Raw genomic sequence first — 27,757 nt, forward strand, 5'->3', positions numbered from 1 at the left:
AAGCATATGTTTACTACCAGCTTTTGCTTTCTCCGGTCTAAGAGGGTTTTGCCATAAGAAAATCAGCATTTTCCCTGAGTGCCATTGTGGACCTTAATGGTCTTCTCTGTAAGCCTGGGCAAGTCCCATATCTTCTTTTCTACTGGAGAACCACAGCTTCAGGAACTCAAAACTCTACCCTCAGCCCTCAATGTGAAGCCTTTCAACAAGATTATTTGATGTTATAAAGTTCTATTAAATAATAGTCTGGTTTTCCTAGGTAAAGTACAATTGTGAAATGAGGTTTTTCGACCTGACCAGGAGATGTGAATAGTCTATGATGAGAATAGAGAGAGATGAGAATAGAATATGCATAATAGATCATATCAGAGTGGAGGTCCTTTCTCTCTCCTCAATGTGTTTTCTTTCCATTTTCCAGTTTTGAAACTGACTAAAGTTACAGCTATTTTACTAATTATATTGGATTATAGAGGATATCAGGGGAATTGGACAGTGCATTAAAACACCCTTGCCATGTATTTAAACCCTTTTTTTCTTTCACAGTTTGTGAAATCTGTAGACCATCTACCCTGTGTGGTGAAATTTCATTTATACGAAACTACATTAATAAAGATCTATAATGAGAAATTAGACTGAAAAGCAGTTCATAATGTACCTTTCAGCTTTATAATTAGTTCTATAATCTGTAATCAGATGATTTAAATCTAATAGAGTTAAATTACAAAGTAAGTAATTTCTATTTCCAATAGGAATCGTTATATCTTTGGAATTTTCTGAAGTGCTAATGAGTTTTAGAGAAATTATTGTATATCTTATTCACTTTCTTCCCATTAGTAAGCGCAATGTCTGGCATGTGCTACTTGCTAAGTAAACAACCACTGGACAAATCGATGATTATGTAAACTTGAATGAGCAATTAATAAAATCATATTGATTTGCCATTGCTCCTATTCAGGGCCCGGATGATATTCACTTCCCTATCTTTCTAGAGCATGGATCCATTTCCTTCACCATTATGGCTGGATGATACCTCTGCATAATCAGTCACTAAATAAAACATACATACCTCCAGGTAATGTGCGATGAAGGTGACTAGTCACAGAGGCAGGAGATGTAGAGTCTAGTTCTGTCATGCCTGTTAGCCTTCCTGCATGTGTCATATGTAAAGGAGTTTTGTATTGAACCTACTGCCAAACAAATTCTATTCACACATGCCACAGGTGTCATGCAGGACAACTCATAAAATGCCAAAAGACAAATGATTTAGCCCCACTTTCTAAATGAAAAGGAAAACTGAGGTTCAGAGTGACTGAGGAACATAACCAAGGTCAGAAATTCAGGAGGGATGAGTGCAAAACAGGACTCATTCCAAGTCTATTATTATGATGGTTCAAATAAGCAGCAATAGTGATGGGGTAGACAAGTGCTTTTTAAACTCTGAAGCATTTTACAAGCATATACTTGTCATCACTATCAAGATGTGCCAATATCCAATGTTATGGAAATTGTCCTATCAACATCTCCTCCCCATAGCTGATGAATACCATTGAATATGAGTATCAAGTCCCTCCCTTGCCAGACCATTGTGGTATAGGCTCTTCCAGATCTGCTCTGTTGAGACCCTCAGTCTCTTCTGATTGGACATCATTGTCTAAGCACTTTTGGTCACTGGTCATTGTTTCATGGGTCCAGAGTGTACGGGAGGGATGGTTGTTCACTATTTTGTCTGATATCTATGTGAAATAAAGTAGGATGGTGCTAGGAGCAAAGATTCCCATTCAATCCGATGAGGTTGCTTTCTAACCATCATCTGTCATTGAAAGGTAGGTATTTTGGAGCTTCAGGATGACATGTTGAGGATTTCAAAGGCTTGGTGAGCACTGACTCAAGGTTTCCCAGATCTTCATTCAGGACTGGAATTCTATGCTAGCCACCAATGCAAGCATTCCATCCTTGAAGAACTGGGGATCTTGGGAAGTGGGGCTCATTTTGCCTCTCACAGATTGGTATGCTTGGCTGAGAAGCTGTCATTTGTGTTTATTGGTTGAAGTGTAAGGTGTAAAAGATATGACTATCAAATTGCTCACGTGGGTGATATCACAACACTTCCCATGTACTGCACCTGCAGTTCTGTAGAAGAAGAAAGGAGACATGGCTTAGAAGAAAGGGTCTAGTGCAGCCTTCCTGGGGTCAAGCCCTGGCTTTGTTATTCAACCTCTCTCTGTCTTTGTCTCTTTATGGTTGTCGTGAGAGGATATCTGTTTGAAACTGATGTTAACAGGAAAAAAGCATTATTATATCAAGCCTAGTGAAACGTGTTCTGTATGTAATAAAACTGTATAAATGTTTGCTTTTTATAAATCTCAATTTGTACATGTGTTTTTCATTATGGCAAGTGCAAGTTTTAAGACTAGCTGAAGGGTTACTCTCTGGAGAAGGGTTTCATTGATTGAAACTCAACCAAAGCAAAATAGTCAACAATTTAATTAGAGTTTGGCCAAGGACTGTACACAGATTACCCAAGTATAGCATGAGTGTGACCAAGATGAGGGAAATTGATTTTTGGCAGACCAAAGTCACACAGCTTTATCTACCACTAAGGGCAAAAGAAGTCTCCTAAGTTATTCTTTGAACAGACAAGCAGCATCCATCCCTGTGCCAAGCACACTGGTACTGACATTAACATGGGCCAATGTTTTCTAGAACCCTGGATTGCCTGCATGCTCCCCTTTCCCACCACTCAACTCTTGTGCTTCAGCCTCTTCTTATCCCACCTCCAGTCAGTTACTCCTGACTATCCAGGTTGTAATCACGCAACCTTTTCTTCTTTTTTGTTCTGTTCTTTTTTTTATAATTTTTTAATTTAAATTGCAAACAAGCTTGTTTTACATGTCAGCCCCAGTTTCCATACCATCCCATCCCATCCTCCCCTGTCCACCCCCAACCCCCATCCTATTCTCTTTCTGCTCTCCATGGAACAGACTTCCATGGGAGTCTTCAAAGTCTGTCATATCATTTGGAGCAGGGCCTAGGCCCTCCCGCATGTGTCTGGGCTGAGAGAATCCCTATGTGGAATGGGCTCCCAAAGTCCATTCATATACTAGGGATGAATATTGATCCATTACTAGAGGTCCATAGGCTGCCCAGTCCTCCTAACTAACACCCACATTCAGGTAGTCTGGGTTGGTCCTAAGCTGGTTTCCCAGCTATCAGACTGGAGTCCATGAGCTTCCTTTTGATCAGGTCAACTGTTTCTGTGGGGTTTCCCCAACCTGGTCTTGACCCCTTTGTTCATCACTCCTCCCTCTCTGCAACTGGATTCCAGGAGTTCAGCTCAATATTTAGCTGTGGGTGTCTGCTTCTGCTTCCATCAGTTACTAAATGAAGGCTCTAGGAGGAATATAAGGTAATCATTAATCTCATTATCAGGGAAGGGTATTTAAGGTAACCTTTCCACTATTGCTTAGATTCTTAGTTGGGGTCATCCTTGTAGATGTCTCAACATTTCCCTAGTGCCAGATTTCTCTTCAAACCTATAATGGTTCCCTCTACTATGGTATTTCTTTCCTTGCTTTCCTCTTTTCTTTCCCTGATTCAATCTTCCTGCTCCCTCATGCCCATCTCTCCCCTCTTCTTTCTCCTAACTCCCTCTTCTCTCCCCCATGCTCCCAATTGTTCGGGAGATCATGTCCCTTTCCCATTCTCCAGGGAACCATGTATATGCTTTTTCAAGGCAAAGAACACAGTCCAGAAGACAAAACAACAGCCCTCAGAATGGGAAAAGATCTTCACCAACCCCACATCTAATAGAGGGCTGATTTCCAAAATACACAAAGAACTCAAGAAGCTAGTTACCAAAACATGAAATGATCCAATTTAAAAGTGGGGTACAGGACTAAACAGAGAATTCTCAATAAAGGAATCTAAAATGGCTCAAAGACACTTAAGAAAGTGCTCAGCATCCTTAGCCATCAGGGAAATCATCTTAATCCTGTCAGAATGGCTACAATCAAAAACAGTTTATGCTGGAGAGGATGTGGAGAAAGGGGAACACTCCTCCACTGCTGGGGGGAGTGCAAACTCACACAGACACTTTGGAAATCAGTATGGCAGTTCCTCAGGAAAATGGGAATTAGTCTACCTACCTCAAGATCCAGTAATTCCACTCTTATGCATATGCCCAAAAGATGCACATTTATAGCATGAACACCTATTCAACTATGTTCATAGCAGCATTATTTATAATAGCCAGAACCTGTAAGCAACCTTAATGCCCCTCAACTGAAGAATTGATGAAGAAAATGTGGCACATACTCACCGGGAAAATATAATGGAATGAAATTCACAAGCAAATAGATGGAACTAGAAGAAACCATTCTGAGTGAGGTAACCCAGTCACAAAAAGACAAACACGATATGTACTCATTCATCTATTGTTTTTAAACACAGGGCAAAGGATTACCTACAGTCCACACTGCCAAAAAAGCTAGGAAACAAAGAGGACCCTAAGAGAGACATCCAACCTCTTCTTTTGTAAGCAGAAGAAATAAATACAAGTGTGATCATAAATACGACAAAATACCTGGACTTGTTTCTGTACAAGCTATGATGACTGCTTTAAAATAAGCCCTTAAAGATGATCCCTAAAAGCAATTTCCATGACTCTTAAAGATGGGAAAGTCTAAAAGCACTCTGTACTTAGATAATGAACTATGGCTACAGGTGACATCTGAAAGGTGACCAACAAGAGGGCTCTAATTTGCAGAAAACAATGAACAAAAAGCATTTTTAACTGATTACCATTTTTAACTGATAATGAAATGTAATTAGATCTATATGAAAATCATCCCTTTTTCAATTAACTAGCCTGTGAAAATTGGGCTGGATGAGTTTCTGTTTTAATTATATGAAAATAATTTCTCTTGAGAAAATTGAGTCTGTTTTTTTTCTTTGCAATGGAGTTATTTTTATTCCTTTAAAACATGAAAATATTAGCTGGAGAGATAGTGCAGTGCTTTAGAATAGTTGTTACTCTTGCAGAGGACCCAGGCTTGATTCCCAGCACCCACATGATAGTTTACAACTATCTTTAATTCAAGTTCCAGGGCATCCAGTACCCTCTTCTGACCTCCAGGAGCACCAAGAATTCAAGTGGTGTACATAAACCCTCACACAAAATGAAATTTACTTTTTACAAGTTTTAAACATAAAAATAAGGACTCTAGGATATAGGCCTATAAACCTATCTATGTATATGTTGAATATAGTCGTTTATTGCTTAGCTACTCTATCTAATGCTATATGCTATACCTTCTTTTTTTTTAATGGATGTATATCTTTAACTTCTCAAAATCATTTATAGTTAGAGTAAGATCCTGCACAAGTATCTAATGCTAACTCTCTGGACCAGCTCTAATGCTTAGACCATACCCTAACCAATGTAACACTTATTCTTTGTTGATGTTTGAAAACTAAATTCATACACTAACCATTGTAACAACTTAGTTTTTGTTTGGTGATGTTTGAAGGCCATTGTAACAACTTAGTCTTTGTTGATTTTGAGAACTCAGTTAAACTATTCATCAGGAAATGAGTCTTTCAGCAGGAAAAGTAGGTGTGAAATAGATCACTGATAAGTTAACAGACTACTAAGGAGCAAACAAAGGTATTAGGTCTTCAAAACTCTCACCTGAATATGCAGAGCTGGCAGGGGTCTGTAAACTACAGCTCATAGGTCAGATCTGGCCCTTGCATTCTCTTTATAAATAAAGTTTTGTTGAAACAGGAGTAGCACACATGTGACCTGTGACTGCTTCTGGTCTATAGTGGGCAGAGATGAGTAGTTAGACTGTAGATCCAATAGACAGAAATAGTAATCAATAAAACATTTATTGTCTGACCCTTTACCAAATTGTTGCTAACCTTGGTTCTAAAGGACTTGTGTTACACAAGGTGATACTTTGAGAAAGATGACTGCAATTGTGTTTTTAAAAATATTTCTGGAAAATGAAAAGATGTGGATTCCTTCCAGACTAATGCGGTTTGATCACGCCAGACCGCCTGAAACAGAGTACAAGCTGATCCTACATTCAAAACAGCTGGACAAAACAGCCCTACAGACTACAGCCAGGATATCTGAATCTTCTTCGAATCCCCTAAGACAGTGCCCCTTACCAGCAGGAAGTAGTTTGGAAAGAACGATGCCCAAATTTCCAAATATTGTGTATAAATGTTTGTTTTCATTTAATTGGACTGTTATATAAAATTAAATAAAATTAAAAAAATAAAAAAATATTTCTGGAACCTCATCATGATGAATTAATTCCTCTTCAAGGTTATCCACAACAATGAGAAGCAAGCCAAGTGATTAACTGAGCCACTTCCACAGTCCTATGACACAAATGTCTCTTTTCACAGGTGCAGTATCTGAAAGTATACTATACAAATAACTCTAAGGAAACACACTTCTCATTTGCGCCCCACATCCCTGCCTTTCCAACTGTAGGTCTCCATGGCTTAAAAGCTTGTGTCTTTCACAAGCCTGTACTTCAGAGCTTGCAAGAGGTGGCCATGAAAGCAGTCTGATAGAACCAGAAGCTGTGACAACCTTTACACAGGTTATTTCTCCAGGTGTAAAACTATTGAAGGAGCCTGGGTTAATGGTTTGTTACCTCTACATACATAAGCAAAGACTAAACTCTAAAGTGAAGAACCAGTCAATGAAAGTAGAATATGTAAATTCATCTTCCATTACAAAGTCCTACAGGTAGCTGTAGATAGAGCAGCAGGTCTAGGATCAGACAACTGGGATCCTAGAGTAGAGTCCACCCATGCTAGTATGATGACCTTAGACAAATGATGTATCTTTTATAGAACACAGTCACTCTAAGCTCCCTCTTCCTGTTTAGAATTCTAAGTGAGGCTATACTCTTATTATCATTGCCTGGCACACAGCAAGCACTGTATAAGCATCCGTCGTTATTGTTTAATGAAGGTGTACCTTCAAATCCAAAGGTGAACTCTTACCCATTATGGCAATCAATGATATATGAACCAACTTCTCCACAAGGCATGACTTTAGCAGTGAAAACTAAAGTCTATTGACCTAAGAACAAATGAATAAAGTGTTTTGTTTGTTTCAGTGGATGCCAATGGTAGTTCTCAGATATAAAACCCAATAGTTCATGTGGAGAACTGCTGGTTCAATAACATAGCTGTTTTGTACCATGACGCAGATATCTTTTTCTCCTGAAATTCATGGTGAAAGTTCAAACTCAGAAGTCAGAATTTGGAGTTTCCAAATGTCAAAGACTCTTTTAATGGATGCCTGACACTATAGATATCTATAGCTCATCTAATTATATGAGATGAATTATTAAATGGCTAGTGGGCAGGTAGCTTACACAGCACTGGACAGGGAACAATTCATTACCCTAGCAGCAAGCACTTGAAAACCATAACAAATTGTTCATACCTGGAGTTTTTCAGACTATGGGGCCTGGAACTCTAGGAGGTTTTACCACAGATACAGATACAGGGGAACTACAATGTACAAAGTTTTCATGTGATGCGGGGGCTGTGGGGTGGTTTCTATCCAAATGGCAAGTGGCATTCAGTCCTGCATTTCCAAGCTGAACTAGTCAGTTGGTGGTGGGTTAGAAATGGCTTCATCACTTTATAGCTTTATGGCCCATTTCTAGCTACCAGGATCTGCAGCATTTGCCTGAGGGTTTTCTCAAGAGACACCGAGAAAGGGTTTTTATTGCACATAAGCCAAACAGAAAGGAAATGCTGAGGAAGCAGGGTCCCTGTTCCAGAAACCCCACTTCAATATCTGGCCGGACCACTCTGAACACCCCAGCTCCTGCCCCTTGGGTATCATACTGGGTCACATTCTAGATTTTCCCCATTAACATTAGCTGAGTTATCCCATGTACAGATTACTTGATAAGAGATTCCACTCACTCCTGTCCTTCTTGAAAGTTCCACTCTTTCCTTGTCCCTCCCTGTCCTCATTTATTTCCTTTGTACCTTTCAAACAAGCCGTTTTAATTCTTCCTCTGAAATCTAGCCTCTGCTAATCTAATCAAAGACAATGATGTAAACTAATACATTCTCCTTTAGTTTGACTAATAACCGTGTTCAATTCTATTAATCCTATAAAAACTGTAGCCAAAACAATCAGAACAGAAAATTTAATATGTATATTGATAAATATTATATATGGAATGGAGTAGATATTATACACATAAAATCAGCGAAAGGCTTAATTTAACTAGAGGTAGGAACAAAATCCAGAATACTCAAGCTTGCTGTCCTCCCGGCACCCAGGTTGGTTTGGAGACCCTCCTAAGAGATAAAGAATTATCTTCCCTTCATTTCACATGTGGCCAGATGCCTCTGAGTTAGTAGAAAAATTTCCAGCTGTTTTTACTTGAATAAAGACAATAATAAATGATCTTATCTTTTTGAAGAGGTATAGTGTATGGGATGTAACCCATTTCTGGTCTCTCTTCACAGAAAATCCCTATTTCTTTTGTAATGAACCCCTTTTCCTACTCCTATTTCTCTTAGTTGGTAAGTGATGGGACTTGGACTCAAGATCCTTTAGGTCATCTGCTAGACATAAAGGTCAGATTCCTCCCTCTGCCAAGTCTACTAGAGACACAGGTACTACCACTGGGCACCAGGAACACCAAGACTGAGGCACAGCAACATGACACAATGCTATTATCACTTGTTAGCAACAGTGCCATATTTAACAGATGGAAACACAGAATGTCAAGTTTAATTTCAGCACCACACAAACAATTACCTTTTATGGTCTGAGTGTACCACATGAAACATCTGGGGACATCTATACTAAAAATTATTTATTTGATTCAGTACATGTGTGGTCTGAAATTCAAATTCAACCCTGTAATTTATCTGGTAATATCGGATAAAATGCCTCATTTGTCTTTTAATTTAATTCTGTATTCATCAAAACTTAGCATAGTATATGTGACAAGAGCAATTTCATTTTTTGTTTTTATTTTATCATGATAAGAATACCTAATGTAAGATCTACTCTTTTAATCAATGTTTAATTGCAAGATACATATTGACTCCTATAGGGCCCAAGGTTATACAGAGATATTTAGAACTCAGTGATGGAATTTCTATAAAGCTTTGGGACTGCTGAAATGAGTTGTTAGCCCTTCACTGCCACAGGTGTGTCACAACCAGCTCTTGTCCAAGTGGCCATCAGATCCTCACCCAGCAGACAGACTTACTCTCCAAAGAAGAAAATTCCCATTTAACTCATAGTTACTGCATGGATTTAAGGCAGGCAACCTCCAACTAAATCAGTCCTGCTCCTCGGAGTTGGAAATGTTAGCTGCACACAAATCAGAACCCTGTGGGTATACACTGGAAGGGATATAGGGGAAAGAAGGCATTTATTACAAGGCAGGGGTACCAATGGTATCAATCAAGGTCCCAGCAGGAAGAAGAATTTACTTAATATTTAAAAAGATTTTAATTAAGAGACTACTTAATTAAAATATAGAGCCAAGAACAGCTTTAAAGAAGTCTAGGTGCCATTACTACCCACAGGGCTGAACACACAAATACAGAAAATGGTGCTCCTGGAGCCCACTGTGGTCGAGCCACAGAATGGCAGGAGCTCCAATTTTAGGAAAACCCAGCTGTTACAAGTTTAGCAGTGAGGAAGCAGGGGAGGGGTTCCGCCGGGCTCTCTTCCCCTCACCTCTGGTGCAGTCCAGGGAGTCAGCAGTCTGGAGCACAGGGCAGGACAGAGAAGAGCTTGGGGCACCCTGATACAGAGGCACACAGGACAAAAGTCAAAAGCCCGAGGCTGGGAAAAGGATTAGTTCTCAAAGTGCTGGCAGTGACAGCTGCCTGAGGACCTGAGTCTGGATCTCTAGCACTCATGTAAAAAGCCAGGCCTACATTCCTGTAATCCCAGCACTGGAGAAGCAGAGAAAGGAACCAGCCAGTTCAGCCAAATCAGTGAGCTCTAGATTCATGGAGAGGCCATGCTTCAAAAAATAAGGTGGAGAGCAACTGAGGAAGACGTCCAACATGTTCACATCCACAAGAAGACACACAGGGATACACCTCCCACCCACAAAGGAAACAAACCACCCGTGTCTGTGTGAAGAGCCAACCATGTTAGAACTTCACTTTTATGGGTAAAAATATATACCCACTTGTTTTCTTATTTCATCTTTTCATCAATATATCATTAAACTATTTAAGCATAAAGAAAAGTGAAAATATTTTAGAGGGAGAGCATATATACTCACCACTAGGACTCTACATCAGTATTTTACTACCTGCCCAATAGTCTGTCCAAAAGTCTGTTGGGAAACTGTTATTTCCAAGTCAGTTGCAGCCATCAACACATTTTCTCCTGTTACCAAATCATGTGTGTCATTCATGCCTAATTTCAACTATAACGCGACTCATTTGTAACTCTCCATTATGCGCGCGCGCGCGTGCGTGCGTGCGTGCGTGCGTGCGTGCGTGTGTGTGTGTGTGTGTGTGTGTGTGTGTGTGTGTACATTATCATATATTTCTTGATATACAGATAGATCAAGATATCCATTAATTGGCTAATCCATTGGGTGCTTTCAATCAGGCTGCCCAGAAGCATTCATTTCAGAAGGCCCGTTGTTCTCAGCAGACAGGCAATGAAAAACACCTTTGTAAAAGTTCCAGCTTTTGGCCGCTTTGCTTTCCAGGGTTTGCAGAATTGATCTTTGGAAGCAAGCCAGGGTCAGCACAATAAAACTGAAGATAAATGTTGAGGAACTGGGATACTGATTTCCTCACGACCTTGTAGTCAGACTTCATTATGGTAGACAGACTGGGGTTAGCCCATCTCCAGCAGCTTGACCTTTTCCATCATACCATTCCCATGAAAGCCTCATTTTCCTCTGGTTTTAAAGGCAGATGGGACTATTTTAGCCCCTCCTAACCCACTGTCCTCTGATGTCTAAGTACATGGTCCTGCCTTGGCTTCTTGAGAGCCTGCAAGGTGAGTATGAGCCCCACAGGTTATTTCAGACTGGACTTGTCTCTAGGTAGCAACAGAGATGCTGTTCACAGTTTAGACTCAATCAGGGTCTCCTTAAAACTCTGACAATTCCAACAGCTTTGCAGCAGGCAGAGGTGGGATTTAAATTACCTGCTGCTGCAGACAGACTCCCCTGGGCATTCCTTTCTCTAAATCACACTGCAGTGTGGGTTTCCAAATGTCTGCACAGGTTGAGCAACAATGTTAGCACACAGAGGTGACACCTTTTCTGTATTGCACTTGAGGAAGGAAATGAGTTTGGGAGCTGCGAGAGGAACCAAATTAATCACGCGATGTGAAAACACATTTGCCCAGAACGAGGCTGTTGTTTCCCATCTCACAGCTGTCCATTGAAGGGCCAGCCTCATTCAAGACACTCCATCAGGCAATGGCGGAGAAGCAAAAGCAGAGAGATTAGAATGCTTTTCTTGACCAAGTAAAGAATAGGAGATATGAGTTGAGTACACCAAAAGTAAAAGAGCTCCACAGTCAGCATGCCAGGCAGGATGGAAGAGCAGGAGGCTGGCTTCTGCCTAGGGGACATTCCATGAAAACTCTCAGCCTAGGAACAGTGAGTCATACTTCAAAGGTATTTCCTTGGGCAGAGATGAGGGAGCGGTATTTTAAGAGTCAGACCAACATGTGGACAGCATTCAGCACTGGAAAAATAAGGAGAAGATCTATAAAATAACAAGCAATCTGGCTTGGCTGGAGAACAGGTTGTGGATTTAATTCAGTGAGGAGAAGGGAGAATAAAGGCTGTGTGATCACAAGCCTGCAGTGTCCAGTGTTAGTTTCTAAAAGGTTGAAGGGCACTGAAAACAAACAAACAAGCAAACAAAATCATTAAATACAAGAGTCCAGGACCAGAACAGGATTGGGAGGAAGTTATTTTGACAGGATATTGTTAAAATCAAAGATGGGGAGAGGAAAAAAAAACTGAGGCTGGGGTTGCATGCCAGTAATGCTAGCACTAAGGAGGACAAAGGGATCAGAAGTTCAAGGTCATTCTTAACTACATATACAGGCCTGCCTAGAGACAGCATTTGCCACAGACATAGCACCTTCAAGCTAGAGATTCAGAACATTAAGAGTACATGCTGTTCTTCAGAGGGCCAGAAGCTGGGTCCCAGAATCCATGTTAGGTAGCTCACAACCATCTATAACTAGAGCTCCTGGGGCTCCAACACCTTCTAGTTTCTGCAGACACCTGCACACAAGTGTACACCCATGTGGATAAATGAAGACAAAAAATAAATTCCTAAAAAATGAATAACATGTGTTAAATTTATACTGTTAATAGAATGATAAAAAAACGTAGCTAAGGAACTTTAAGAAAATATTTCAACTACAAACAGCCTATTTTTGATAGTTAACATATGAAAATCTATTGCTACTACAGTGACTAAATCCTTTCTTCCTGATCTTCTACAAAGCCCCCCAAAAAACATAGACTATTTTTATTAAATTTGACTCTGACTTCAGGTCTTTTGTCAAGGGCATGAACTCTATAACTAATCTAGACATCAAAACTCATCATTTGAAGGCATATATTCTAAAAATCTGTGGTATGAATTTAAGGCAATAGAATTCTTTCATTTGCATTTTCATGGGCTCCTAAGCTCATTTATATGGTTATGTCGATGTCATCTAAATCTGAGGTTGTGTCAATATGGAAAAACTACCATCTCTGCCACTAGATAAACTCTATAAAGCATAATGAACCTAATTAATGAACACCAAATGTTTAGGCATTTTAAAGGCTTATCTGAATAGCCTTATTCCAGGTATTATGAAGCTTAAATTTTAGATGAAAAACATAAAGAATGAAAAAATAAAGTATTCATCTAGAATCAGCAACAGTAATAGTCGAAGCTAGAATTCAAATGCAGCTTTATCCAGTTGGAATCTCTCTGTCATTCCTCTGTGATTTGTATATGGGTTGTAACTGGAGCTTATCCATTACTTTAGAATAGTCATTAAACAACCTAGTAGTTCATTTATTTCATGACACCAATTAGAAACTCTCAGAACATCAAAGGAAGCCTAGGCACTTGAGTGATGAGCCTTAACATATTCCACCTTGGAGGATTAACAAAAACATTGATTACTACCAAAGATGGTGGATGAATACTTGAGAGATGAGAAACTTCAAAGTGAGGCAATAATCTAGGGGGTCCAGCAGACAGCAAAAGTTCCTCCTATCAGAGACACCTAGAGGATTCAAGGGCTGTCATCTCACACCAGCCAACTGAGGGCATTACAGTCCTCAGTTATTCCACACAACCTCTTCAAAGAAGGCTGCATGAAGAGAAATCTCACTGGTGAGATCCCTCTAAGGGCAATGGAGTCACATCTTACAATTGCCTCTATGGGCAGTGATAAGGGAGAAATAGTTCAAGGTCAGATCAATGTGAGGATAACATTCAACATTGGGAAAGCAGGTAAGTCTGAGATAGCAAGCCATCTAATAGAGTGGGGCTCAGTCTGCTGTCAGGAGTTTCACTGCTTTCTTGTCTATTGACTACAGATATACCTCTGTGTTGACCAGAAGCAATAGGGCTAGACAATTGGTCAGCTTAGGTTCATGTCTTGACTAAGCCATCTCCCTCTTTCTAAGTCACCTGCCCTGACTTCTTAATGGAACGAAGATGACAAAGCCATGATGAAATCATCTTTCTGAATGTTCTTAGGAAAGTCATTCAACCAAATGTGTGAATTTATGTTCAGTAGGATCCATCCACACTATCTCCATCCTAGTCAGAGCAGGATGTTATATCTCAAAGATGATTGCTATATTTTAAGATGCATCTTACTGAGTAAATTATCTACCACAAAGAGTTCTTTTTGTTATGGAACACAAAAAGAGAAACTTCTAGAAAATCAGTGGGTGGGACAGCTAAAATTTTAGTCTGTACATTTTAGTACCACTCATTTGTTTATTTTTATTTATTTATTTTTATTAATTTTGATTTTTAATTCATACATCTTGCAACATTTCTTTATTTAGCTTCATTTATTTTATTTATCTTTTACTTATATGTATACATGTGAATAAATGAAGTGTCCATGTGTGTGCGCCAGAGGTGGCCACTAGCTGGCCAGCAAGTTCCAAAGGGTCTTTTGTCTTTATCTCCCCTGTGCTGGGAGGTACATACAGCTTTTTAAACATGGGTTGTTGGTGATTTGTCATGTTTTTGTGGCAAGGACTTTAACCTCTGTGGTGGTTTGAAAAAAAAAAAATGGCTCCCAAAGGAAGTGGCACTATTATGAGGTATGGCTGTGTTTGAGTAAGTGTGGCATTGTTGGAGGAAGTGTGTCACTATGGGGGTGTACTTTGAGCTCTCACCTATGATCAAACTATGACCAGTGACACAGTTCACTTACTGTTGACTACGGATGAAAATGTAGCATTCTCAGCTCCTTCTCAAGTACCATGTCTACCTGCACACTGCCATGTCCTGCCATGATAATAATGGTCTCAACCTCTAAAACTGTAACCACTCCAATTACATGTTTTCCTTTGTAAGAGTTACTGTGTGTCTCTTCACAGCAATAGAAATCCTATCTAAGATACCCTCTGACGCACCTCCCGAGCCCCAGGGATCCATGCACTAATTCAAAGTTTCTCAGCCCGTGAGTTGTCACCCCCAAAGGTCATCAGAAAACACAGATGTTTACATTAAAATTCATACCAGTAACATAATTACAATTATGAAGTAGCAACAAAAATGATTTTGTGATTGGGGATTTCCACAACAGGAAGAATTGTATTAAAGGTCACAGCATCAGGACATTTGGGAACCACTGCACTAATCATTGGTGATTACTATAAAGGAATAGCTGCCATGTCTTGTAAAGTGTAAGAACATGTAGTAACATAAAGCATATATTCGCTTAGCTTGAAATGTTTTAGGGTAACAGAGGAAAGTGGTAGGTTCTATGTCATGTGATTGATGGAGAGCCCATAGGCTGCCCTTGGAATCAGGCTTTCTCTGAACCAACTATGAGAGCATAAAGGAACCTAGGTGAGCAGAGTATTTCTGTTCTGGAAATCAAATCACTGTCACTTCAAGAATTGTCAGAATTTAACCACAACAGAGAAGCGATGGTATGCCCTGATTAATGCAGTTCTCCATGTGTTTGGGGCCTTGTTCCAATGATCTAAGTCAGTTGGATTGCTTGGCTTTTAGGGTCTTTCCTTAGACTGTTGTGGCTTGTGACAAATAAGACAGATGGTAACTGCCATTGTTCGGACATGGTCTGACTGCATCCCCCTAGGGAACATGTGTTGCCATTTAAACCCCACTGGGAGGCATAAGGAGGGTAGAAAATTAATCTGAGTACAGTATTTAGAGTTGGGGCCTTTGGGAGATGATTAGGATTAGATAAGGTCGTTGGGGTGGAGCATTTATACTTAGGTCCAGGTGCCTTTATAAAAAGAGACAGAGACAAAGGTATATCCACACACTCCTTTTTTTATACCAGATGTCCTCTCTGGACCATGTTAGGGCTCTCACCAGCAAGGATAGCACCGGGTACAGTCTTGTGATCTTGAATCAGGACCATGAGTCCAAATAGATCTCTCTCTTCATAGGGAGCCACATTAGCTACTCTTTTCTTTGTAAGTACCCATCCTTAGCTACTCTTTTACTAAGTACCCATCCTTGGCTACTCTTTTCTTAAGTATCCATCCTTGGGTACTCTTTTTCTTTGTATGTTTTCTTCCTTGGCTGCTTTTTTCATTCACTCTGATATAGTAACAGCACATGGACTCAATTAGTAAGTACTTGCTTTTCAAGCAAGGTTGGACATTATAATTAAAGTACACTCCAGGTCAAATTCATCTGGGGTGAAAAAAAAAAACCACAAAAACTGTGGTAACACCTTTCCTTGGTCCTTCAAGGAATTCAAAATAGTGCCTCAGAGACAGCTACTTTTCTGGGTTTAGGTTCTTCCCTTGTACACAACTAAAATGCATTTCCAGCTGGAACTATGTGACCATGGTCTGCCCTTACACGTGAAACCTCTCCACAAACCTTCATGCTCTTCACCTCCCTCCTTGGTGGTCTGTCTTGAAGAAAGTGGCATTACAAGATGAAGATATTAAACAAATGACGGTAAGATCTTGAGGTCACCACACACAAGAAAGTCATCCAGAGGGAACAGCCAGCTGGAAATACACACACTGGACTTCGAATGAACGCAAAATAAACCAAACTTTAGAGCTGTTCATCCATCAGCTAATGTTAATTGGCCTGATTAATACAAGCATCTACTTGCATGTACTGCAACAGACACATCAGTATTATAACAAAAGGACAAACAAAACTGAAGCAGACAAATGAGTTTGTTATTGCAAGCAGAAAACACTGAACTAGGCTTGCTGGTTTAAATCAGAGGGACATATACAAACTTCTTAGCCAATCAAATATTTCTCTAACGAAAACACACCTAACACTGATGAGCAAACGTTGTAGTGTGAACTCTGGTTTGTTGTGGTATGTGTTTTTGTTGTGTTTCATTTTGTTTTTGAAATGGTCTCACTATGTAACAGCCCATGATGGTGTAGATTTTTGCAAGCATCCTGCTTTCACCTCCCAAGTCCTAGGACACAGACATGTACCACCACACACACAATTCTTCTGTGAATTTACTTCTGCTGCTGTCTTTGAGAGTGGACTTCACAGTAAAATGGCTCAAATGATAACTAACCAGCCCAGGGGCATGGATGCCTGCCTAGGGTCGAGGGAATGTTCCACATTTAACCGTGCTGTGACACTATCACCAAGAAGTAAAATAGATGCACTCACTTATCCTCGAGTGCTGCCTTCCTACCTGTTACTGCAAACATTATCTAAACTCCCTTAGGGTAGAGATTCAAGCAATTCATACTGCCACTGTTTATATGGAAGTATTTAAAAGATAAATCACAGACACGCAACAGCCTCCTAATTCACAACTATCAGCCATCTTATTTATTTCTCTGCTCACTCCAAGAATTACGAGCAAAGGATCATGGGACCTATTCCTAAGTGTAAGATTAGATCAATAAAATTAGCCATCTGTCCAAGGAAGGCTTTAAATGCAGGTTATATTTAAGTATTATGTTCCCAACTGCCCAGATGTTACAGAAAAGTGCCTGCTGATACGACTCCTTTTGCACAGTGTAAACTGTTAAAAGGCTAATATAAACTTATTGTACCAAGAAAAATAAATAGCATTAACGTTGTATTAAAACTGATTCAGGATCTGGGGGTGCCCTGTCAGCAAATACAAGTGTTAAAATTTAAATTGCTCAGTATTTGCAGAGTTGGATAAGAAACACATCTCAAGTGTCGTTAGGGGAGTGAGAAGGGAGAGATCTAGAAATAAAAGCAGATGAGAGCAGAGCCCTGGAAAGGGCAGCCTTGCCTGGCCTAGCTGGTGAAGTACCAATAGTCACTGCAATTACTCTTAGCTGAAGCAGGCAGATTTCCTTTCTACAAATTGATTCGGAATAAGAGCGGTTTGGACTTTTTTCAGATTCAGGAATATTTGCATACATATAATGTTTCTTGCTGGGGATGAGATCCAAGTCAAAACACAAAGGCCTATGTTTTATAAATGCTTTATACATCAAGCCTACAGGTAATTTATGGAATATCCTAAATAATTTTGTGCATGAAACTAAAATTTACACATAGAGTCATCTGCGGGCTTTCCACTTGAGGCGCCCTGCTGGTATTCAAAAAGGTCTGGATTTGAGGTTTCAGAGTTTGTATTATGGATGTTCAGCTTGGAATGAATATCTTACCCTGATGCAATACTTTAGCTCTTTCAAGGAACTGGCCTGCTTGACTTCTTTTGATTTTTCAAAGTAAGGTGGTAGTGGCATTACCTGGGGGAAATGAGGGCTTCTTATAGCTGAGGAAATTATAGACAGATCACAGGCCTGGACTCTTTGTCCTCACACTACTAACCAGTGCTTAAGACAAAGACATCTCTTAGTGCCTGGCTTCATTTAGATTTGTGCTACAATAGATCAAGTACCACAACATTTCTTTCAGAAGCCGCTTCCCTTCAAGCATTGCCCCAAAGATTCTACTGTTTTACAGAGGTTATCCGCTGGAAGGAAACATGTGCTCTTGATAGCCTAATTTTCCAAAGAGAAAACCAAGGTTTGTGGCTAAACAATTTTTGATTCCAAATTATTTATAAAACAACTGAAATGTTTATAAGCCACTACAAATTAAATCAAATGCAATGATACATTAACATGTATGGGAAAGAATAAAAATGAAATGATAGCATAATGCTCAAGTTTGTTGGGATAACTGTAAATACATATGCATATACATTCTTTCAGGTTTTTCCTTCTAGTCCAGATTAAAAGTTTCCTTAAGCTCCTTGAAGCTCAGTCAGTCCTATCTAATGCTTTGGTACCTACACTGCCTCATTACTCATCTGAGAGAGCCCGTAAGGTAGGTGCTTTCCTTAGCATTATTATCTATTCATTTATTAACTGCAGATAAGAAAACTAGAGAAAGGTTGCATAGCTTACTTAACTTTCCAAATGTCACCAAATAACCAACCAAAAAGAAGGCTCAGAGCCTGGCTCCAAATTTGCTGAAATATTGAAGTGTGTGCACACCAGGAGCCACCCGTGCAAGCCAAATGACCCAGCTTCCTGAAGATGAGAGGAGAATGGAGGGTGGGATTAGCTATGTGGAATGAGGAGTGGCTATTAGTCTTGTGGCCGGGCTTCCCTTCTACTTGCAGCCACCCCTCAGTGGACAAGTAGGGAAAGAGGGTGCGGATGGTTTGCCTCCAGGGAGGTGTCATTCATAGACCTCAAGTCCACAAATCACTCAGGAGCCTGAAGCTGCAAGACTTGTAACTCTTTAGAATTAACCTGGACTGTCTTTCTAGGCACACTCCATCTCTAAAATGTGGTATTAACCACAGCAACCTCCAGAAATCCCACTGAGTCTTAGTTTAATTATACCTGCCCAAATGCTGTTGATAGCACAGTTTGATGTGGAAGAGATAAACAGATACAGAGAGAGAGAGAGAGGGAGTGCGTGCGTGCGTGCGTGCGTGTTTGTGTGTGTTGGGGGTGTGGAATATGAAGACTGGAGGCAGAGAGCCCAAATTCTCTAGGTGTAGACCATGAGTCACCTGTTGTCATGTGTTGTCAACTCTCCTGAGTTCTTCTTTCAAAGATGGATGCCTGGGATGTATTCTAAAAATTCTTACTGCATAGTTGAGGACTTGTATAAGCTCCTGCCCAGGGCCTGAAATCTGCTCCGGCAAGTTCTGGAAGTATGCCCTCTGCTGGCCATTCATGTAATCTTTTACACCTGGGACTACCTTCTTCAATCAGCAGTTCTGCATGAAGACACTATATGCTGGTTTATGTCAGGAGGTAGAAGCCACACTTTAGGTCCTGCTTCAAAATGGACGTACACAGCCAATGGACTCAAAAATATGTTTGAGGGGCTTTCCCTACAACCTGCACCTTCCTGCTATCTATAGTCCCTCAATTTCCCCCTTTTCCTCCCTGTCAGACTCTATAGGGAATTCTGAGTACATACAGCCTGACTTACCTAACAAAACAAATAAACAAATACACATGATATCTTTCATTCGTTTAGTTGGAAAACACTACACACTATTTAACCCAGTGATGAGATATGGGAATGCAAGACGCCCACAGGCCATGTGGAAACTAAGGTCCCCTTTCATAAATCCAGCTTGGAACCACTGGATTTTTTTCAGGCCATATGAACCCACTGTGGGTGAGGGAACAGAAGAAAATCTATAGACTATTACTCCCTAAGGAATTCTAAGATTATTAAACTCTTAGTTCTGGGGTGTGTGTGTGCACGTGTGTGTGTGTGTGTGTGTGTGTGTGTGTGTGTGTGTGTGTAGGTGTGGGTGTGTTTCCAATTGGCTTCTTTCTGGCCAAGTCAATCACTTAAGGGAAAGTACTGCCTTGTACTAAACCATATCTACCCCTGACCTTAATTTATCTCCTTTGCTTTGATCACAGATAGTCATGGATGAAAAGAGAGAAAGACAGAGAAAAACAAGAAGTGTTTTTTTGTAGTTATTAGACATGATAGAGAAATCCGTGGAGAGGGGGCCATTACTAACTAGGGACTACTAGATAACATACATGTATGAGTGCACACACATGTGTGCATATGATATATCCCTGCTATCTATTATTGCTATCTATTATCCATCTACCCATACATATGGGGGTGGGGGGATTTGCATGCTCAGCTTTTCCCCAAGAACAAATACAACCTCACTGTAATTGAGTAGAGTTGGCTACTAAAAGGAAATGAAATGGATGGGGACATCCAGAAGAGAGGAGGCCTTTAAATCATACTTTTGGAATGTCTAGAATACTGCCAGTCTCTTGAGAGCTTGATGGGGGTGTCATGGTGAAGCAGGCCAGGATGATCCCCAATGCCTTAGCCTTTTGGTGTTATCCTACAGCTGCAGGAAACACCTAAAGGGACTTGTATTCTTCACTTTCCACCAACAAGGTACCTGCCCGTGAGCTACCTAGCTCTCCTCTTGCAGGATCTTGTTTCCTCCTTTGTGAATTTCCCTAGATCATTTTAATCCAATTATATGGGGTGGAGAAATACTGCAGAAGCAGAAAGGAAAGGAGTATGGGCTTGTGCCACACTGAATGCCAGCATCTCCAGGAAAATCTTGCACCCTGAACCCCACCTTTACCTTCTCCCACTGGCCTTGGGACCTCAGGCAAAAAGAATAGGTCAGAAGGGAAAGCAGAGCCCACGTGCTCTCTCCTTCCTGTGTACTTTGGCTAGATTTAAGAATGCCATGTGTTTTGTATCAATAAAGAAGAACTCCATGCCCTAGGACTGGGAGTACTGTTCTTTAATCCATAAATCTTCAGGCCCCCAGTATACCCATCCTGGCTCTTGGCACCAGGCCACAGACAAGCCACAGCAGAGACATCCCTAAGAACTGCACTGTCAGATCCTGCAGAGAGATAGCAGACCCAGCCCTTATCTACTGCAGCCCTGGATGGCATCAGCTACAGAGAGCAGAGGCATAACAATCCACTAAGCCAACCCCCCCCAACCACCACCACCAAGCACAGTACTTGTATAATAAAATCAATACATCCACAAATCAGACATGAAATATTGATTTAAATATCACACCTCATGGCCTGACATGGTGGCACACACTTTAATCCCAGCACTCGGGAGGAAGAGACAGGCAGGTCATTGTGAGTTATAGACCACCCTGGTCTATTTAGTGGGTTCCAGGACAGTCTGCCTCTATGTTTCAGTCTCTATGTAGAGAGACCCTGTCTAAACAATTTTTTAAATAAATAATGCCACACTTCATGCAAAAAGGTTAGCTCAAAATACTTTGTAGAATTTAATGGAAAGTTAAAAATGTTCTAGATAAGGAAGGACATTTTTTGTAATCATGGCTTAAGTTGCCCTAAAAGAAATAATCATTAAAAAGCCCATTTAAATTCAAAGTTTCTTCTTTTTGAACAATACCTTTAAGAAAACAAAAGGAAAGGTCTGAAGACACAGGTCAGTCAGTAAAGCATTTGCCTTGCAAGCATGAAGACCCTAATTTAGTCTCTAGAATCTATCTAAAACTTCTGGGCATGGTGACATTCACTCTTAACCTCAATGCAGCAGAGAAAGAGACAGGGGGCCCCTTGAGGGCCATTGGCCAGCAAGTCCAGACTAATAGGTTAGCTCCAGGCCATTGTGAGACCCGTTTTTCAAAAGAGGTGGACAGAGTTTAGAAGAGCGAGATTGGAGGTTGTCCTCTGGCCTCTACCTGCATACTCACCCACACACTCCTGGACACACACATGTACTCACCCACACACTCCTGGACACACACACATGTACTCACCCACATACTCCTGGACACATATACATATACCCACCCACACACTCCTGGACACACATACATATACACACCCATACACTCCTGGGCACACACAAATACATGCACTAAAAAAGGCAAATAGCACTTGGAACATTGATGCTTTCAAAGCATATATTTGGACTATAGAAAGGACTGCACTCAACATGTACAAAGAACACTAAAAAAGAAAAAAAAATCAGTAAGAAAATAAACATCTCATTGGAGGCACATGCCTTTAACCCCTGAACTCGGGAGGCAGAGACAGGCGGATCTCTGTGAGTTACTAGTCTACAGAGCTAGTTTCAGGATAACGCCAAAGCAATACAGAAAAACCCTGTCTCAGAAAACAAACAACAGCAACAAAAAGAATCTCAATTGTCTTGCAAAAAAGTCAAAAGATTCAAAGAAACTAGAGGCAAATGACTCTTGGGGGAAAAAGTTCAAAATCATTAGTCATGAAGGAAACAAAACTTAAAACCATAATGAGATGTATCATTGTTCACCTATTAGAATACCTGAAACAAAACAAAAACAGAAATATGACAAAGAAACAAACGTGCATGACTTGTTAGCTTCAATTTTCAACTTGACACAACCCAGATTGACCTGGGAAGAAAGTATTAGTAAGGGATTGTCAACAGTGACTTGGTGGGAATTATCTTAATTAATGCAGTTGGAGTGGGAAGGCCCACTTTGGGCAGGACCATTCTCTAGTCAGTGGGATCATGACCACATAAGAGCAGGGAAATCACCATGCAGCAAGCAAGCAAACAAGTGAGCACTCCTATATTTATTTCTCTTCACTCTTGACTGGGCAGCTTCAAAATTCCTACCATTTCCAATGATGGATGACAACCTGGAATTTTGAGCTACACCCTTCCTCCTCTAATTTTCTTTTTGTCAGGTTTTGGTTTTGTTTTTTGTTTTTTTTTTTTTCTCCCAGCTACAGAAGTGACACTAGAACATATACCAGATGCTGTAGGGAAATCAGGATGAGGGGAACTTCTATACATTGCTCCTAGGAATGTGAAACAGTGAAATCACTCTGAAAAGCAATGCAGTGTTTTCTTGGGACATTCAGCCTACTGGAATCAGGGATCCCACTTGACTCCTTACCAAGAGAAATAAAAGCATATCTACCCAGAGACACATATATGTTACATGTAGCAGCCACAGTTCCCGAAACCTAAAGCTGAAATCACCTAAAAAGCCATTCCCTGGTGAACAGTTAAACAAAGTGTGGTCATCTAAGATTTATACAAAGGATTACTACTAACCAATAACAGGGGAACAAACCACTGACAGGTGGCACCGCACATAGATTGATCTTAAAAGTTGTGCTGGATGTGAGAAAGCAGACACAAAATATGACATTCTGGAAGAATCGAAACTATAGGGACAGAAATCAGAGCATCAATTGCCAGGGACTGTAAAGGGGTAGGTTTTGTACTAAGGAACACATGATTACATTCTTGAGAGAAGAAAATAGCCCATATAGTTCAAGACAAAGGGCCACAAGAGGGGACCTAGGCAGGTGCCTCGTTGGTGATGAGGAAGAGAGAATCCAGGCCCCCTAGATGGTCACTGACAGCTGAGATTGAACTGCAAAGGGTTTCAGTACTGGATATGTTTGCTACAACTTACCACGCAGTCCCTGAAAAGGGAGAGGTTTTTTGTTTTGTCTTATTTTGTTTTTTCAAATGTCTTTATCTCAATAGCTGCCTAAAGATCTTCATAATGAAGGGCAGAGTTACAGATCTGCCTGTAGACTATGGGTGGTTTCTTCTCTGTTGGTCCCCTTGGTTGTAGGATTCTTCCCTCCCTTGCCCCTGAAATCCCTGCTGAGAAGCAGAGGCAAGAGGCAGCAGGCCTCTGGTGGTGGGGGTCTTTACACTATTCAAGATCAGCTTTTGATGTGAACTTGGACACATCACTCAGCCCCTCTTAGTCTCATCGCCAATTGAGCCGTTTTCCCTTGCTTCCAATGTATAAGCTGAGGAGGAGGGAAACCTTTTCAGCACATTGTGCTTGTACAACATGGAGGCCTGGGGTGGTGTGTTAAGGTGGTGTAGACATAGGGCCCCCACCTTCTCGTTGTTTACCCCCAAGGGACCCCAGCGTTCTTCTGGCCCCCATAAGCATTAATGCCCAGAAGACTGATGAAAACCAGCAAGCAGTTCCTTATCACTCTGTAAGGCTACCCACATTCTTTATGTATGAGGTCAGAGGACAATATTCTGCACCCCACATAGTCTAGGTAGTATTTTATTTGGGGACTGTGTTGTGTTCCATGGGTGACACAGATCTCCCACACAAAACAGAAAGGACAGGCTCTCTACCTAGGTTGCAGGGCTCTGTCCCAGAAGAACTCAGCCTTGAAAACACCCAAGGCTACATAGTTCTGCAAACAAGACAGCTGAGGACTGGGGGTTTGTGGCAAATAGCAGAGCCTAAATTCCCATTCCACCACTTAGCCTCTGTGTGGCCTCAGGTAAGATATAGAGCTTCTCTCTAAGTCACAGTTTCCCTCTCAGTAAAACAAAGAAACAAGGCTGCTGGCTTGATTAAAGAAATCAGTTCTCAGAACAGTGTAACAAGCAGTTAATTAGTGTCGGTTATTATTATTTAATTTGGCTTGGCTTGAGTACTGCAGTGGCAACTGCTTGGAGCCTTGGCATATGTGGAGCTTTCTTTTCCTAATGCTCAGTGCCAGAAGGTGCTACACCTTGGGGTGAGGGGCAAGGTGTTCTTTACTACCTATCTTTTTCTAAAAGAAGGGAGGCAACCTTCAGGTTAATTGGAATCCAAGACTTCCCAACTAAAGTGTATTTATCAAAAAAGTCGATTAAGCGGCGGCATAAATTGGAATAGATAAACAAAACAGACTGCTTTGGAATGCCTGCACGGTCGTCACACCACCTTCAAAGCCCTGCACACAGCCAATTTCTGGGGGTGGGGGGGAACAGGTACAAAGTCACCCCCAGATGGATCGGAGCAGGATTTGCGGGTGTCTGGGGGAGATTACAAATGAGCTCCTTGCTGTTCACATCTGAGCCAACTGGGGCACACTCAGTTTTTAATCTGGACCAATTTTACGGATCAAAAACTAGTCTTTCCATGGGATGTAAATGAGCCCACAAGGAAAATTTCCCCTGAAGTTTATGAAGTAGCTGTCAATTTCACCCAAGCAGCTTTTCAACTTGAAAGCCATTGTCTGGGTAAAATTGTGAATTAAAAAAAAATAAATAAAAAGCTCCTTCTAGGCTGCAGCTAGTCTAAATATCCCTTCTACCTTGATGGGGTCAAGAACATTTAAAAGGAAGTTATTTTAAAATCACTCCCATCAATACTTCAAGTAAAACCAAAGAAACCAACATGATACATGGGTGACATGAATATCTGAACAAGATGCTGAGTGAAACAGGCAGAAAATGTTTTTAGGAGAGGAATGACCAAAAATTAATAAAGAGGCAAACGGGGAAAAACGTGTGCAATTTTACACACGTAAAATTTTGTACAATAATTTTACAACCTGCTTAAACGGCTTGACGTTTACCCATGGAGAACTTGGGTATGTCACTCAAGCTCAGAGCCATGGATGTATGGATGAGCTATTCGAGCATGTGGGTAGATGGTTTCATGTGCAGAAACCTGCAGAATGCAAGATCATAGTGTAGTTTTCTTAAGGAAGAAAGTTCAAAGACGCCTCATATTGAAATGCTGGAAGGTGTATGAAGATGGGAGAAGACAATTTAATAGGAAACTACCTTGGGTGACTGCACTTCACACCTCCCCAACCCCCCCCAATGAACTGGCTAGTGTGCAGACAGGTTGGTTCTGAATCCGAGTATGGTGCAGAAGCTGAGAATGTTTCTAAATTTCAAATCAGGTAAGGGGGGGATACAAGTGACCCTGGATGCAGCCTGACAACCGGATGACCCAGATAGCTGCTAGGACAAAAGGCAAAGGCCCTACTACTCCCCACAGATCCTTGGGCAGTAAGAAATATTTAAGCAGCCAAATGGGAACCTGCCAAGATTATTTTCTTTGCACTCCGATAATTTTTCCTGGTTTGCCTTTTTCTTGGAGAAGCATTGGGGGGGGGGCTCCACTTTCTCTGAGATTTTGCAGGCTGAATCCAAATAGTTAGATTGTTTTTCATTGTTCAGAAGACATAATTAATCCCATAAGACAACCTCCATTTGCAAAGTAAGCTAAGAAAAAGCAGATTTTTTTTTTCACAATTCTAAATATGGTCCTGGCCAACAAAGACTAAAAATCGTTATTCGGAAGCAATGTTTGGAACTTTATTATTGAGAATGGTCTACTTTTCTTCATGACACAAACCAAAACAATGTAGGTTAAAAACAAAACAAACAAACAAAAAAAAAAACATACTTTTTACCTAGAGGAAATGTGAGTTTTTGTGGCTTCACGTTCTCTCAAGATCCTTTTGTACTTGCTAGCCTATAGCACATACATCTTTGTTTGAACAGCAGAGCAAAGGCAGGAGTTCTAAACATGATCAGATCGAGGGCTCCTTTCTACACAAATGGCCCCGGGGTGCAAGAGTATCCCAACAGCTGAGAAAGCGCAGGTCTCTACCCAGTGCTTGGACAGGACCAGAGCCAGGAAGGGGGGCCCCCCGGGCAAACCTTCACACACTCAACAGGAAATGGCTGGGCTCTAGGCAGTATGAATCCAATAAGATGTTCAAAGAAGCAGGAGGAGCTGTTGAAGTCCTCTGTGCTCTCTGAGCCTTCGGTGACCGAGACAGAGTGATCACTTTTAGCACTCTGTGGTCCCATACAGAGTCCACTACCTTTGATAGCTCTGGAAAACAGATCTTAAAAAAAAAAAAAAAAAAAAAAAAAAAAACAAGAATCTCCCTGGAACTGCCAGAGCTAGGGGAGGGCGAGGCTCACCTTTCAGCTGAGCCCTGAGCACAGCCTAAGCGTGCTGAGCCCACGCGGGTCAGCGGAAAGAGCAGTGTGGAGCTGCCTGCTCTGCGATCCCACCAAAGGCCGGGACCCGGGTACTCCAGGCACCATGACTCGGGGCGCACTGAAAGCTTTACCTGATTTTCGCAGAGCGGTTCGGAGTGACACGGCGCCGGGTGGGAGGCTGCAGGCCAGGAGCAAGAAACGGAGCAAGAAGGTTGGGATTAAATCCATCTCACTGAAGGTGTCTGCAAAGTTTCACCAAGTCCCGGGCGCGCAGGGAAAGGGCGTCTCCTGGGGGACGTGGGGACACCAGTGGCGCGCAGATGAGAAGGTGGGGGGACCCAGGGAGCTGAACCAGAGGAGTCCGAGGAGGCAAGGCAGCGGCTGGGAGGCTGGCGTGCTGGAGTGGAGCGGGCTCGCGGCTGCAGGGCTTTTCTGGGCTGGGGAGTGGACGCTAGCAGCCGAGGGGAGGGACGCACCAGCCGCCTGGGGGAGGGCGGCTCGACCCGCCAGAGATGGAATTACAATCTAGTGGAAGAGCGAGGGGCAGGGTCTGAATCAATTCACTCCTCGCCCATCCCCGGAGCAGACAGTCCCCAGCTCAACCCTTCCCGGCGGGTGACCTAGATTGGGGGCCTGGGTGGGACCGACTCCGACACTCCGTTGGAGTTCGTTGATTCAGACTGCGGACTAGGCTGGGTCCTGATCCTGAACTGTTAGGGCGCGTCGGTTCCACCGGCTGGACCCTTCTTCCCCACGCCCCTCTGTGTTGCTTGCACCCAGTTTAAGTCACTTTTTCTAATAC

At 41.5% G+C, this 27,757-nt stretch overlaps 1 protein-coding gene across 2 annotated transcripts in view; it reads right to left on the reverse strand.

Annotated features, from left to right (window-relative positions):
- Egflam (EGF like, fibronectin type III and laminin G domains) overlaps positions 1 to 27,362 on the reverse strand; it is a 156,684-nt gene extending 129,322 nt beyond the window's left edge. For both annotated transcript variants that reach the window (XM_051182511.1, XM_051182510.1), the window contains exon 1: positions 27,087 to 27,362. In XM_051182511.1, the coding sequence (XP_051038468.1) occupies positions 27,087 to 27,183 (97 nt within the window). In that variant the 5' untranslated portion in view covers positions 27,184 to 27,362. The remainder of the gene's footprint in view (positions 1 to 27,086) is intronic.
- Between the last annotated feature and the right edge of the window lie 395 nt (positions 27,363 to 27,757).

Source organism: Phodopus roborovskii, unplaced genomic scaffold, assembly GCF_943737965.1.
Source record: "Phodopus roborovskii unplaced genomic scaffold, PHOROB, whole genome shotgun sequence".
Classification (NCBI taxonomy): Eukaryota; Metazoa; Chordata; class Mammalia; order Rodentia; family Cricetidae; genus Phodopus; species Phodopus roborovskii.